The 14,233-nt window shown below is 35.1% G+C and overlaps 1 protein-coding gene across 14 annotated transcripts in view; it reads right to left on the minus strand.

Moving 5' to 3' along the window:
• Window positions 1-14,233, minus strand: part of LOC135701740 (mucin-2) — a 426,987-nt gene that overhangs the window by 35,025 nt on the left and 377,729 nt on the right. For all 14 annotated transcript variants that reach the window (XM_065222640.1, XM_065222645.1, XM_065222643.1 and 11 more), the window contains one exon: window positions 860-967. In XM_065222640.1, the coding sequence (XP_065078712.1) occupies window positions 860-967 (108 nt within the window). The remainder of the gene's footprint in view (window positions 1-859; window positions 968-14,233) is intronic.

Raw genomic sequence — 14,233 nt, forward strand, 5'->3', positions numbered from 1 at the left:
CCAAATCCCAACCCTATGTTAACCTGACATTGACCCGACACAAACTCAAAATTGAGCCGAAAACAACCCGACATTGGGTTGACATCGACCTTACATTGATTCGACATCGGGTCGGCATGTCTGTTTGGGACCTTGTTTCTGGATTTCTTCCATACTCCACTGTCGTATAAATGATAGTGAGTGACTCAATTGACAGTGACTATGAGGTTCGATTGAGAAAGGGGCTCTTCAAATGATGGGCATGAGAGAATTCTTTTTCACAAAATTGATCTTCAATCGAATGAAAATTAACAGCACTACCTGTTCGTACAATTCTTCGCAGCATAAAGTTTAAATATTAACGTTTTGTTGACAAAACTCAGGTAATTATGCCGCAGTTTTATGAAAAAAACGTAAATATTTACACTGTATCAGCGAATAATTATGAAAACTCTTCGCTGCATTTGACATCTACATTGTTTGAGATATCTCAGGTAATTATGATGGTCTCTTTTTTCAATCGCATTGTTTTCACATATCAAACGAGTATGGGAGATGTTGGAACACCAACTAAGCGTTAAGTTATTAATTTGTATTAATGTTCAGTGGAAATCTTCAGTGGCTTCCAAGGATATCTATTTCACACTTATTCGGTGCTATAGAAAACTTTTAACTAATTATAGTAAGAGATCATTGTTCCTTTACGCCTTACCTTGCATAGTTTCTAAGCTTGCCAGAGACAGCCAGTATATGATGTCGTCAACAACACAGTCCTCCATCCAATTTCCCCAATAAAATTAATGGACATGAGTTTTGTTGTGACAGGCGTTGGATTATTTTTATGAATAGGTACAAAGAAAAAGTAAAACCATCCACTTACCATCAGATCCCGGTGAATGCTGTAGGAAAATGGATGAAGACGAGTAGGCTTCTTTATCGCCTCGGTCTTTGTCCTTGCGAGATTCTTTTTCCTTGGTGCCGGAATTTCCTGCAAAACGAGAGCACAGTTGACGGGTGAGTCATTTTTTTTGTAACTGCTTTTTTTTGTGCAGCAGTAGTGATTGCGCCTCTTGATGGTGACCTTTACAGGAATGGAACGCATTATCAAAGTAAGCCATGAAGAGTGCGGATAAGAGCTGATGTTTGTTATGGGGAAGAAAGCAAATCAAGACGAAAAGGAAGCACATAAAAAACAACTCAAAGCGATAGGGCATGTGAATGTTCCCTTCATTGCAGGAAATGGCATTTGATACAGCATCAGCATCGTTATGAAGGTTGTGGCAATAGAATGGACTCCGAACAATTGGAGTTGTTCATAAAAATAACAATTTGCACGAATATTCGTTCTCAAAAACTGTGGCTTACATGGTCTTATCTAAGGAGGTGCCAAAGGAGTAGGCAGAGTGATTGCGGGAATTATCAGCCTTGGTACTTTACTTTTTTGTGGTGGAACGAATCTAGTGACGCTTTGGTTCTGTACGTTGTGATAAGCTTGGGGTTGAATCAGATATCGTTTTCGATGATTACACTAGTTTACAAAACAACATAAAAAGTGTGAACTTTAGTGGTTGACCAACGTTTCTAATGCAAAATCCTACGCTGAATTCAATGCCGTGGTCAGAAAAAATTAAAGTAGAGCCATTTTTGAGATATACAAAAAATTTGATTTTTTGAATTTTGGACAAAAGTACGATTACTAAAATGTTAATATCTTTGGAACTAATGCACCAATTTTAAATCTTTTTTTATGAAAGTGAAGCTAAATAAATTTGCTATCGTTCACTAGAATATTATGTCTTAATTAAAAATTTAATTTTGAAGTCATTTAAAAATTTACAGCATTTTTTTTATTTTTCCTGCGAATTTTCCATAAAAATCTTGTTTTGATCAACATTTTCAATGGGATAAATAGATTCAAAAAATCATTCCATAATTTATTCTTAAAGTTCATTAAAAACTGGAGAAAATGAGCCTTTAATGGATGAAATCAGTTGGAAATTGTCGAAGCTATGAAATTTTTTGTAAAATCATGGAAATTGAATGTTCCAAGATTGGCCGTTGTCCCGCTCCTAGGTTCATGCACCACTTCCAGTAAGCCTTTCTGCGGACGTGTACGCATACGGTGCATTTCACTAACACTACCAGCTGTCACGCAAAATTAAATGGGATATTTTCAATAATATAATTTACGCTAGTGTTTGTGAGACCGCTCGGCGAGAACCTAACGCAACCAACTCAATTTGACAGCTTTCTTTCTTTAACATTGCTTAACGATGTATGTATACGACAAAACGTGAATTCAAGTGTAAAAATGATCCTCAAAAGTTTTGTTACGCGTGTGGCAACTATATATTTACAAAATCGGTCAATTTCACTGCTTCGTTGCAAACTGCATACAGGCTTTATTTTAAAATTGATCCTGGAGACTTTGACGAACCGTGGATTCCAAAAGCATTATGTAGTTCGTGCAAAACGTGCTTGGCTAGGTGGATGTCAGGCGCAAGGTAAATTGATTTTTTGAATAACTTTCATATAAACAATTTATGTACAGCATGGTAGTGCTTTGTTCTTTCCTGATCGACAATATCTTACTTCATCTATTTTTGATAAGTGTTAATGTCTTACTTACTAACTCACTTATTTGTTATCTGTCAGTCGCTATTTGTCCTTTGACATGCCCACCATATGGCGTCGACCGTTTTGTCATGCAACGGATTGTTATTTCTGTTTGACAAAAGTTAAGCAACAAGGACGTCACAAAACAGTTGAGTATCCACAAGTGGCTTCTATGACAAAACCTGTTCCACATTCAAGTTCGGTCCCGTATCCTGTTTATCCAAAGCGGAAACGAGCGCCCTCTGTTGAATCGACCGTTACAAAAAGTGAGGAGGAATTCAAGGAGGAATGCGAGGAAGACTTCGAGGTGGAATTGGAAAGAAACCCAAAACTGTTTACACAATCCGAATTTAATGATTTGGTGCGAGATCTCGACTTATCGAAGGAGAAATCCGAATTGCTGGCATCACGCTTGAAAGAACACAACATGCTGAGCAAGGCTACAAAGGATAAGGCATGTTTTTGCCATGACGTAAACGGCTTGTTTGAAGAGTTTGGTGAGCCATATGATCCAGCTGAATGGCGTTTATTCATCGATAGCAGCAAGTTGAGCTTGAAATTTCCATGATTTTACTGCATCAAGGGAATGAGAAACCTTCTATTCCATTAGCTTATGCCGTTAATATGAAGGAAACGTATGAATCAATGGCTCTATTGCTCAATTTGATAAATTACAATCAACACAATTGGAAAATTTGTTCCGATCTTAAAGTGGTTGCCATGTTGACTGGATTGCAACAGGGATACACAAAATATATGTGTTTTTTGTGTAAATGGGACAGTCGAGCTCGTAAGGAACACTACGTCCGAAAAGATTGGCCAAAACGGGATAATTTCACAATTGGTAAAGACAACGTTAAAAATGATCCTCTTGTGGTAAAAGAACGCATAATACTTCCACCACTACATATAAAACTTGGGCTATTCAAAAATTTCGTCAAAGCGTTGCAAAAAGAAGGGCCGGCATTCCAGTACTTGAAATCAGTATTTCCAAATTTATCTGACGCAAAGATAAAGGGGGGTGTATTTGTTGGCCCACAGATCAGAAAACTGCTCAATGATTCCGCATTCAATACAGTTTTGACACCAGATGAGGAAGAAGCGTGGAAATCGTTCCAGCGTGTTGTCACAACCTTTTTAGGAAATTTCAGAAGCCCAGATTATGAGGAAGCCGTCGATGAATTGCTCAAAAATTATGAGAAAATAGGTATAAATCAAAAATATTGTGTTTGTTACATATAATTAATTTCAAATCTTTTTATTTCACTGAACACAGGTGTGAATATGTCTTTGAAGATACATTTCCTACATTCTCACATGGATTTTTTCCCGGAAAATCTTGGTGACGAGAGTGATGAGCACGGCGAACGTTTTCACCAACAAATGAAGATGATGGAACGTCGTTACCAAGGGTTTTGGGATGAAGCAATGATGGGTGACTATTGTTGGTTTCTGATTCGAGAAACAAGTTCAAAACATCGAAGACAAAGTCATTCGATTCTCAATCATTTTTAATAAAACCTAAATAAATTTCTTTTGTATCAACTCGGTTTTAAATTATGATATGCCTTAATCAAATTGATATGTAGAGAAAAGAATCTCCCATGAAAACTTTACATGCGATTTGGATGCTCACAACGACACCTAGAAAAGGAACTCTAAAGCTGTTGTATTTCAGCAACATTTTTAAGTGTTTTACAAAAATGCTCATAACTTCGACAATTTCCAACCGATTTCATCCATTAAAGGCTCATTTTCTCCGGTTTTGAATGGACTTTAAGAATAAATTATGGGATGATTTTTTGAATCTTTTTATCCCATTAAAAATGTTGATTAAAACAAGATTTTTATGGAAAATTCGCAGGAAAAATAAAAAAAAAATGCTGTAAATTTTTAAATGACTTCAAAGTTAAATTTTTAATTAGGACATAATATTCTAGTGAACGATAGCAAATTTATTTAGCTTCATTTTCATAAAAAAAGATTTTAAATTGGTGTACTAGTTCCAAAGATATTGACATTTTAGTAATCGTACTTTTGTCCAAAATTCAAAAAATCAAATTTTTTGTATATCTCAAAAATGGCTCTACTTTAATTTTTTCTGATCACGGCATTGAATTCAGCGTAGGATTTTGCATTGGAAATGATCATCACCTTACCGAGTTCAAAAATGCTGTAAACTAGTGTTATGTGTATCACAGTAGATAACCATAAAATTGTATATTCTTTGATGTACCAAACCAATCTTTACAGAATTTGACGAAATTCAGTCAACAAGCACGCTTCGCGGCAGTCGTGCTGTTTCATAGCATCACCACGAATATTGCACCCTTGGGATTCTGTCCAAAGCTGGTAAATATCATGGCCATCCTATGAGAATGAGAAAACAGATCCTCTCACTATCTCGAGACCAAACTATATATCATGAGCTTTCGTGTAATTTTTTAATGGTCAAGCTCTCGTGAGATTAATTTTCGTATATTTTTATAAACAACATTTCTAACTGATTTAGATGAATTTGGGCAAGCTACTAATAGATAATATGAATTAATTATTTAAGATTTTTACGGCACAAGTAACAAATGTGCCAATAAATGAGCTTGTATTAGCAATTTTTCCAACACTGCACTGTGGTCCAGAATGCAGATTCAAATGGAAGGATATGTTTGTAGCCTGAAATTGAATCTTTAGACAAAGTCGTTCCTTATAGTTAGGCTCGCATTTTTATGACAATGAATTCTAGGGTGGTTCTTATTATCATTGAAATCAAAAATATAGCTTTTTTGTTTGAAGAAATTAAGGTGTACATTCTTCGGCAATGTTATAGCTGAGCTAATTTCAAGCAATTTTATAGAAAAGAATAAAAAATGAGGGCCTAACCATAAGGAACATTTTTGTAGAAGAGACTTTTGTCTAAAATTTCAATTTCAGACTCAAAACTTATCCTTCCATCTAAATCTGCATTCTGGACCACTGTGCACTGTCACGTTCTATCATGACAATGAAATTGACGAGATTTTGAAGAAAATCTCCATCATCTTTTTCTCATCATCATGATAGTGACTGCCCAAGAAACAATTTGAGCTGAAGCAATTTTTTGCCTGATTGAGTTCTTATTCAGCTTTCAATGTTTGTTGAGTGAAGAACCTCTGTAAAAATCACGTGAGATTTTTCATTGAAAATTAAATTCACTTCATGCATAGGACTTATACCTTATTCCACTGGTTAAATTTGACTTTTCTAGTAAATTCTATTGACTGGTTAGTTGAAAAATTTACCGATTGGTATCACTTATTCCTATTTAATTTTTGTCCGCGATTTACTACGATATTGTTTTATTTCGTACCATCAAAAATAGCTTGTGCACAACTCCAAACCGCAAATTATATGTAAATAATCTCACAAGGAGTGGGTGGTGCGAATTCCACCGTTGGAGGAAGATGCTGACAACAAAGACCATCTTCACATCCGCAAACAATCATGAAAATGGAAAAACATCTCCCAAGAACGGAGGGAGGTAAGCGTGGAAAACATCGCAAAAGCTATGAGATGAATATTGATTTCCACTGGATGGCGGTAGGTACATACAACATGTTTGTCCCGTGCAATGCTCGCTGATGGCAGCTGCCAGCACTCCAAGCGTCTGGTGGTGGTGGGTAAATAAGAATTTCCCATGAAAATGCTTTCCCTCCCCTACCCTGACCGGCAGGCAAGACAGCGGTGAACCAATGGTCGGTATGATGATTCACACGGCGTGATTCAGTTCATGAACTGTCGTCACCGTTCGTTCTTTGGGTACACGTCATTGTCCTGTCCCAAAGAATGTACGGTGCGAGTGTGGTTCTACACTCATAAAATAAATAACATAACCAGTAGAAAATGTCTTTGTGAATTTCAAATAATTTTCATGTGTTCTCATAATTGGAAATTGTCAAATCATAAGGGCCTAATTGCAATAATCGATTCTCTTGATAGATTTTCTCTTCTGCTAATAACTCGGTTGGATTAATATTTCTCGGTGCGTTTAATATGACTTTTCCTAGTTTTGGGAAAAAATCGGACAAATTGTTCACTTATGATTTAGAACGCTACATATGATAAGGATATGATGATATGATTTAGAACGCAACGCTACTCACGTAGAATTTTTTATGTTATTTGATATTCTGATAAAAGATGTGCGTTCCCAATGGAAACTATGTGATAACTTTTTTCAAAGTATGATTAGGGAACATTGTGTGGGGTGTTTTTATGGAGTTTTGATAACGAGAGCTGCTGATATGGTGTATTCGTGTGAATGCGTGAGTAAGCGAGGTTATAGTTGTTCCCATATTTAGAATGTCGAATGTTAAGTCTGCTATACAAGGAGGACTAAAGATGTGAAAAAAATCTGATTCACAGAATAGTTTGTTTTGTATTTTACATGAGCATAGTAGGATAGCTTGAAAAATAAATGATACATCGATAGGAAGGTATCGTAAATAGATTGATATCAATCCTCTGCTAAGAAGGAAGGTTGCTGAAGCCTCCACCATTTATGGTGTCAGCACTGTAGCCTACAGTTTTTATGCTATGGGTATATGTTCATTGACGACACGTATGCGTTAAAAATCTTCTGTGAATAATCATTAATGAAAATTGAATTTTTCATGATTAGCTTGCCTAATTTAAAAATTAATAAATATTTAATTCTTACATTTACGTGCTTGTTGAACATTTGTCACGATTATGTTGCCGCGCAATAAACCAAAAATCTATGAGGACGGCGCATAATTTCTCTATGTTTGCATCAGCTGTCTTAGATTGGCAGATAATCGAGCCAAAGAACCAATAACTTTGGCTTCAAGCAAAATTTTGGTGGATACGTCATCCACGTCTACTGCCTCCGAAGTGATTGATATTTCGATGTAAAAAATAAACATCGCCATGGGTTCATTTTATCTCCACTAAATTATGCACCGTTCGATAAATTCATTTAAATTTCTGCGAGATATAGCGCACATAAAATTAACGCTAGATTTGGCATAAATTTACGCGATATTTCGTGTAAATTTAAGTGCAATATCGCATAAATTAGCAATGTTGTATGCGAGCTTTAAAGGATTTCGCTGTTTATGCCAAGTATAGCTCAAAATTAAACGAAGGGAGATTTTACGCGATAGTTGAAATTTAAAATTTTTTTTCAGTGTGAAGGGCCAGTCAGCCATAAATCGAGTTTGCATTACATTTTTGTCATGAAATTCTGGATGACATTTTGGTCTTGTTATAACTTTGACTTTTAAATATACTGATTTTGACTTATCTGTTTTTTTAAAGTCCTATTTTCAATTTGATAGATACGAATATGAAGGACAATCTTACCTTTCAAATGAAACTGGTTTTATTAAAATCAAATGACATTCGTCGTTATCGACTACAACACTATTTTAGGTACTCAAAAATATTGTAAAATTCCTTATTTTTGCCTCAAACTTCCTGAAAATGATACGTGCCGTGCACAACCACCTAGACATTCGATTTCTAGTCAAAAAAGCTAACGTTTGATGTATAAATATCCATAAATATCCCATCATATCCAGCGGCATTTTGAGATATTGAATTGAATGCCTTTTTTGTAAAAAAAAAATCCACTTGAGCACTAGTAACTAGCTCTATTATTTACATCCCAGTCCCAGCTCTATTATTTACATGTATTAGATTTTGAAAATTCTTAAATATTTTCAAATATATGTAAGTTTTCTAAGTTTGTCAGTGTGTCTGTACACCGTTTGAAAAATTCATGTAAATTTCTACGAGATATAGCGCACATAAAATTAACGCTAGATTTGGCATAAATTTACGCGATATTTCGTGTAAATTTAAGCGGAATATCGCATAATTTAGCAAAATTGTATGCAAGCTTGTAAAATATTTCGGTTTTTATGCCAAGTATAGCTCAGAATTAAACGAAGGGAAATTTTACACGATAGTTAAAATTCAGATTTTTTTTCTGTGTATGTATGTTCGTATTTGTGTCACTCTAGCGATTTTTAGTGAGTTATTTTAATTTCATCATTTCACGTCCTCAATTTTCCGACCTAAGAACTCTTTTTCAATAAAAAGTATATTGTATATGTTTTAATAACACTTACTGCTCGTGCGTCTAGCTAGCTGACATTTCTATATTGGAACATTTTGTTTAAACATTTTTTAAATGTGAAATTTTGCACAGAAAACCATTTTAAGGCTGTCAAATCGTTTTCTGTACAACATTTTCCAAAAAGAAAGAGTTTTAACCAAAAGTTTAAAAATATTTCCAAATTTGTTTTTTAAGGATTTTTGTAAATTTTTAAGATTCCAACTAGAAATTTTCTCAGAAGGATACATGTTCAAAAGCTTTTTAATGAAAAAGATTTATAAAATGTTGTAAATTTGTGTTATTTAATTTTAACTACTTATTTGGGTTTTTCACCCAAAATTTCTTGAACTTTTATACCTGAAATGGAATTATTTTTTCCTACAACTTTCTCTCATACGTCATTTCGATTAGAAGTGGACATTTTCGAGTTATGATTAGTTGACAAATTTCAAATACACCATTTTGGTTTTTTTGCAGATTCAAAATGGCCAAATTTTAGCTCAAATGTGAATGATTGATCATACCACACAATTATACAGAGTTTCATGCAAATCGGAGAAGGTCGCTTCAGATCGATTCGTCCAGGGAATCAAGAAAATCCTATCTTCCAATGCTTATCGACGATAAAAACAATAGTAAACAGAATCAGTGTTCATTTGAGATCACGGATTATCATTTGTATAACACATCATAACAAAAGCAATAATCTACTGATCTGATAATAATGTGCAATGTATCTTAAAATCTAGGAACTTGCTGTCTTCGGAAAAGTTATTTTGGAGGTCAAATGCCTTACAATATGATTTTTTGGAACCGGGATGACATGTAGATGTCGAAAATTGATGTCTGCTGCCATTTGGAATCCAAGATGGCGGCCATTGGTTTCAGAAAAAAACTGGTAAATAAAATAATCGAAATGGCGGCAGACATCGATTTTCGACATCTACACGTCATTCCGGTTCCAAAAATACCCATATTGTAGGGAAATTGACAGTTTTCCTGAAATCAATAAGCGCCGTCTTGGATTTCAAAACAGCAGGGGACATCGATTTCTGACATCTACCAAAAATTATAATATGGATTAAGTTTTTCTAAAACCAATGTCCACCATCTTGGATTCCAAAATGGCGGCAGACATCAATTTTATACATCTGCATTTCATCCCTGTTTCGAAAATAACCATATTGCTGGGTATTTCCATATATATGCGGTGGGTGGTACCGTCCACCTACCGTTATTTCTCGGTTGTGCTTTAATCAATTAAGCTGATTTTCTGTAGATAGGGGAAATGTATGTAATGTCGGCCTAAGTGTCCCTAATTTGGGCCCATACATAAATTCAGCAATCGACTAAATTTTCAATAGCAACCAAAAATATCCGCTAGTACCGTCCAAATGACGCGATCATCTAGAAACAATTGATAAATAGCAGATTTTTAGCGATGGGCCCAATCTTAGATCCATAGGCCAACATTAGAGCCATTTCTCCTATATAATAAGTTTCTGTATTTGATTTTTCTTGTCTTATATGGGTACTTTTCAGTGACGACGATTGATGATGATGATCGGAGATTATCGCTATTTCATCATAATCTGTAACACAAATGATTAACGAATTATCGTTTCCATCCTTCGTTGTGATTTTTGGGTTTGTACTGATCATGAGTGTAACCAAAATGAGAATAACATTATCTTTATCTGAAGCGGTAATTTTTGAATCGTCATTGGCATGGAACGGCTCGCGATTCCATCCGGATTGGGTGCTCTTTTTTAAATTTTAGTCCTTTTGCCACTGAAATAAGTTCAACATGCATTTAAAAGTTCTAATGTTCATATGAAATTTTCCTTCTTTTAAACATGAGCAGTTCTTTCTAGTTGTATTGTTTTTTGTTCTTTCTGGCCTTGTGCGTGAAACATGAAGACTTTTTTTTTGTTGAAAAGTGTTGTTTTTTTGCAAAGTGCAGAAATATTGACGGGGATCAAAATGTAGTGCGCGCGCACCAAATGTTCCATATCCCACTGAATCGAATCAAATCTTCGTTGTCGTCGTTGTAGCAGTCAAGCATAAAATGAAGGTGCCATCAACAAAGATCCGAGTGCCGTCAGCCAGAACCTGAACGTATACAATCGTACAGAAGCCGGGTGGTGTGTAATGGTGATGACTTTTTTTGCTGCTTAGCACATTCATATCCTGAAAGGAAGCATTATCCTTCGATGGAGGCTTTGACTTGTAGCCAACTCGGAAGCAGGAGGCGCAAAGTAGAGGGTGAATTCAAAGTTATTTACACACTTTCTAATGATTGTTAATGTTGTATCGTTTTAGTCTGGCATGTTTCTCCAAATTTCCACACCCAACCAGCAAATATAGGATTTTCATACTGATTTAAATAAAGGATATGCGAAATCTGTAAATCTTTAAATCACCATATAAAGATATTGTAATGCCACTATACAAAAACTATACAAATGTAACGAGGGATGTGCTCATAATTTATTATACAAATAACGCTTCATATATAACTATAGTTTGTCATACAAGTGTATCCGCGGCATAAGAAAATATTTATTCTGAAAAAATTGGCTTGCTTGCTGCAGTTAGCTATGAATATAGCTACCTACTATGCCAGCCACAGATCTTATAAGTATGCGCATATCAAAACTATACCAGTGATAATCGAAAATTGAAACACATTGCTTGAACAAGAGCAAACCGAGGGTGAGAATAATTTCGTACTCATCCTCTAGTTGCTATCTTGGTTGGTGTTGGCATGGGTTGCAAGTGCCTACTCGTTTAGTGAACTTTAGAATTTCATAAACAGTGGTAACTAATGCGAATAATTGTTATCTTTAACTCTGTGCGTTAGACTATTGATAGCGAAAGCGATGTAATGCCAATTAGAGGAGGCTTGATATTGAAGAGGAGGAAAGTTATTCAGGATTAGGGTAAATTGAAGTAGATTGGTGACTTGGATGGTGGGAATAACAGGTTTCTTATTGACGACAGTTTATGCTAGATGAATGCATTTAGCTGAAATTGATCGTTGAAATTCGGGTTCCTTAAATGCCTGAAGGAGATTAAATTGCTTGTAAATCAATAATTATTTGAGTGGTTCAAACTATCGACATAGCGCAATCGATTTGAAATCTAGTCCAGATATAGTCGTACCAAAATTTGCAACCCTAGAACCAGTACAGTGTCGTGTTGCAACCAACTGATACTATTTTTTCGATCAGATATATTTTTGCAATACTGATGCATATCATCATAGGTTTTAATTATTCAATGAAAATTATATGCATCATTATTGCGAAAAGATCGCTCAGCATAAGTTGTAAACTTAAGAAGTTAATCGATTTTTTAATCGACGATAGCAGATAGGACCGATTCAAAAATCAATCGAGAATGGACTTATTTTTGGGAGGCACCATTCTAAAAACAAATTATGTCATAGCCATATTGCGGTCGTTTGAGTTGTTATTTATGTAATATAAAGGATTGATGTAGTAGGAAAGATGTAAGTAGGAATAGAAGCAGTTATTCATACACGTAAGGTTCGAGAAATGAGTATAAAAAATTTAAAATCATACGAATAAAAAACATTCAATAAATCATATAAACAAACAGAAGCAAAGCAAAAATTGACTAATATGAACACGAGCAAGAGCGAATGTGAGTGGTGAATGTTATTTTTCACAAGTCTGATAAGAGAATCGTTATAACGTATAGCAACATTACCGTCATTGTTATCGGGAGTTTAGTTTATAATAAGGGTGTTACTTTTATCGAACGAAATTAGCTATAATCTCGAGTTTGGTTTAGTAAAGATAGCGCAAAAATAAGACTGATTCGATGTCCGGCGATTGTCGTGTGTATACCGGTAGATGTAGGTGAGCGCCGTCGCCCGGTTTGCATCCAAAGATAGAGGCAAAGGCGAATGACCAAGCTCGCGGTTTACGTTTGTGTAATGCGAGAGGAAATTCATGCAGTCACGTGCTTCTCATAATGTATTAGTATTAGTACAGTCTGTTCGCACATAGGAAGCTTTCGGTTGGTAGATTTTGTTTCGGGTACATTCGTGCAGTTAACTGTGTCCGGACTAAACTTTCGAATCCGTCGTTGTTCGAAAGCGATAACTTTCGATGCTTTCGGACCAAGAAGAATCAATTATTTTTTAATTTCTGTCTAATTGCAAAGCATTATTTTTTATGCTTGAAATTTTGATCTAATTTACGTCCTAGTACGTTAGCACAACTCACATTTTGCATTCCTTTTTCGAACGGATTTGAACAAAAAATTCTTAGTTTATTTCCCTTAGAATTGTACCGTTAGATTTGATAAATATTATGTTCAGATATTGTTTGTATTTTGTTGAAATAGGTATAACGCTGCTTCTTTATTCCAACTTCGTCCTACGAGCAGGCTTGAAAATGCTCATTACAGCTAAAATGCTACTTTTCGAAATTATGAAACTATAAGATAGGGGAGATGTATGCAATGTCGGCCTAAGTGTCCCTAATTTGGGCCCATACATAAATTCAGCAATTACTAAATTTTCAATAGCAACCAAAAATATCCATTAGTACCGTCCCAATGACGTGTTCATCTAGATACAATTGAAAAATAGCAGATTTTTAGCGATAGACCCAATCTTAGATCCATAGGCCAACATTAGACCCATTTCTTCAATTATAATAATGTTTTTTATATGTAAGATGCAAGAAGTGGAGGTAACGTTTGAGTATGACACATAAAGCCTGTCAATTTCGCTTCCAGAGAGTCACAATTAGCGATTATAACATAATAACATAACAAAACAGTTCGACAGCCATTCTTATAGAAAATTTTTTCAGCTATAACTTTGCTGAAGATCGTTTCTATGTAAAACGAGACAGGAAAAAGTTATTAATTATTTAAGAGATTGGTAAACTTATGACATGATCAAGCAGCTGCTCTGTAGGCAACACTGTATTTTGCAGTGTAACATAGTAGCCATGATTTTTGTGTCCTATTCAACGCCCCAGAAACGCCAATGTTGCCTGCTGAGCAGTTGATTAAGACATCAGCGCATTGAACCATTGATAACTTTCGATCCTTGCATTTAATCAAAATGTGGTCTTGAGCAAACTTGTAGCTGGGAAAATTTCCTACAAGAACTGTTGAAAGTTTTTGAAGCAGACCGATATGGTGAATTATTAGATAGACATGAACAAAAATCTTGGTTTTACCATAGTAATTCCCATACAAACTTCAAATGGTTTGTGCCATCTCAGTTTCTCACCAAATGGGTTCAAATTTTGAGAGGTTAGTCAGGATCCGATTTGGAATCGTTTAAGTATTGTTGAGCGAAAATTTCAAAATTCGCATCACTCTAGTACTCACTCATCGCGATTACTCATTACAGCAAAATTAACAGGATTTATGTGTCATACACAAACTTTACCTCCTCTTTTTGCATCTTAAATATAAACATTATTATTATAATATATCACAGTTTCATAATTTTTAAATGTAGCATTTTAG

The sequence above is a fragment of the Ochlerotatus camptorhynchus genome, unplaced genomic scaffold, assembly GCF_037179485.1.
Source record: "Ochlerotatus camptorhynchus isolate MF236.1 unplaced genomic scaffold, CSIRO-AGI_Acam_v1.1 ptg000176l, whole genome shotgun sequence".
NCBI classification, from domain to species: Eukaryota; Metazoa; Arthropoda; class Insecta; order Diptera; family Culicidae; genus Ochlerotatus; species Ochlerotatus camptorhynchus.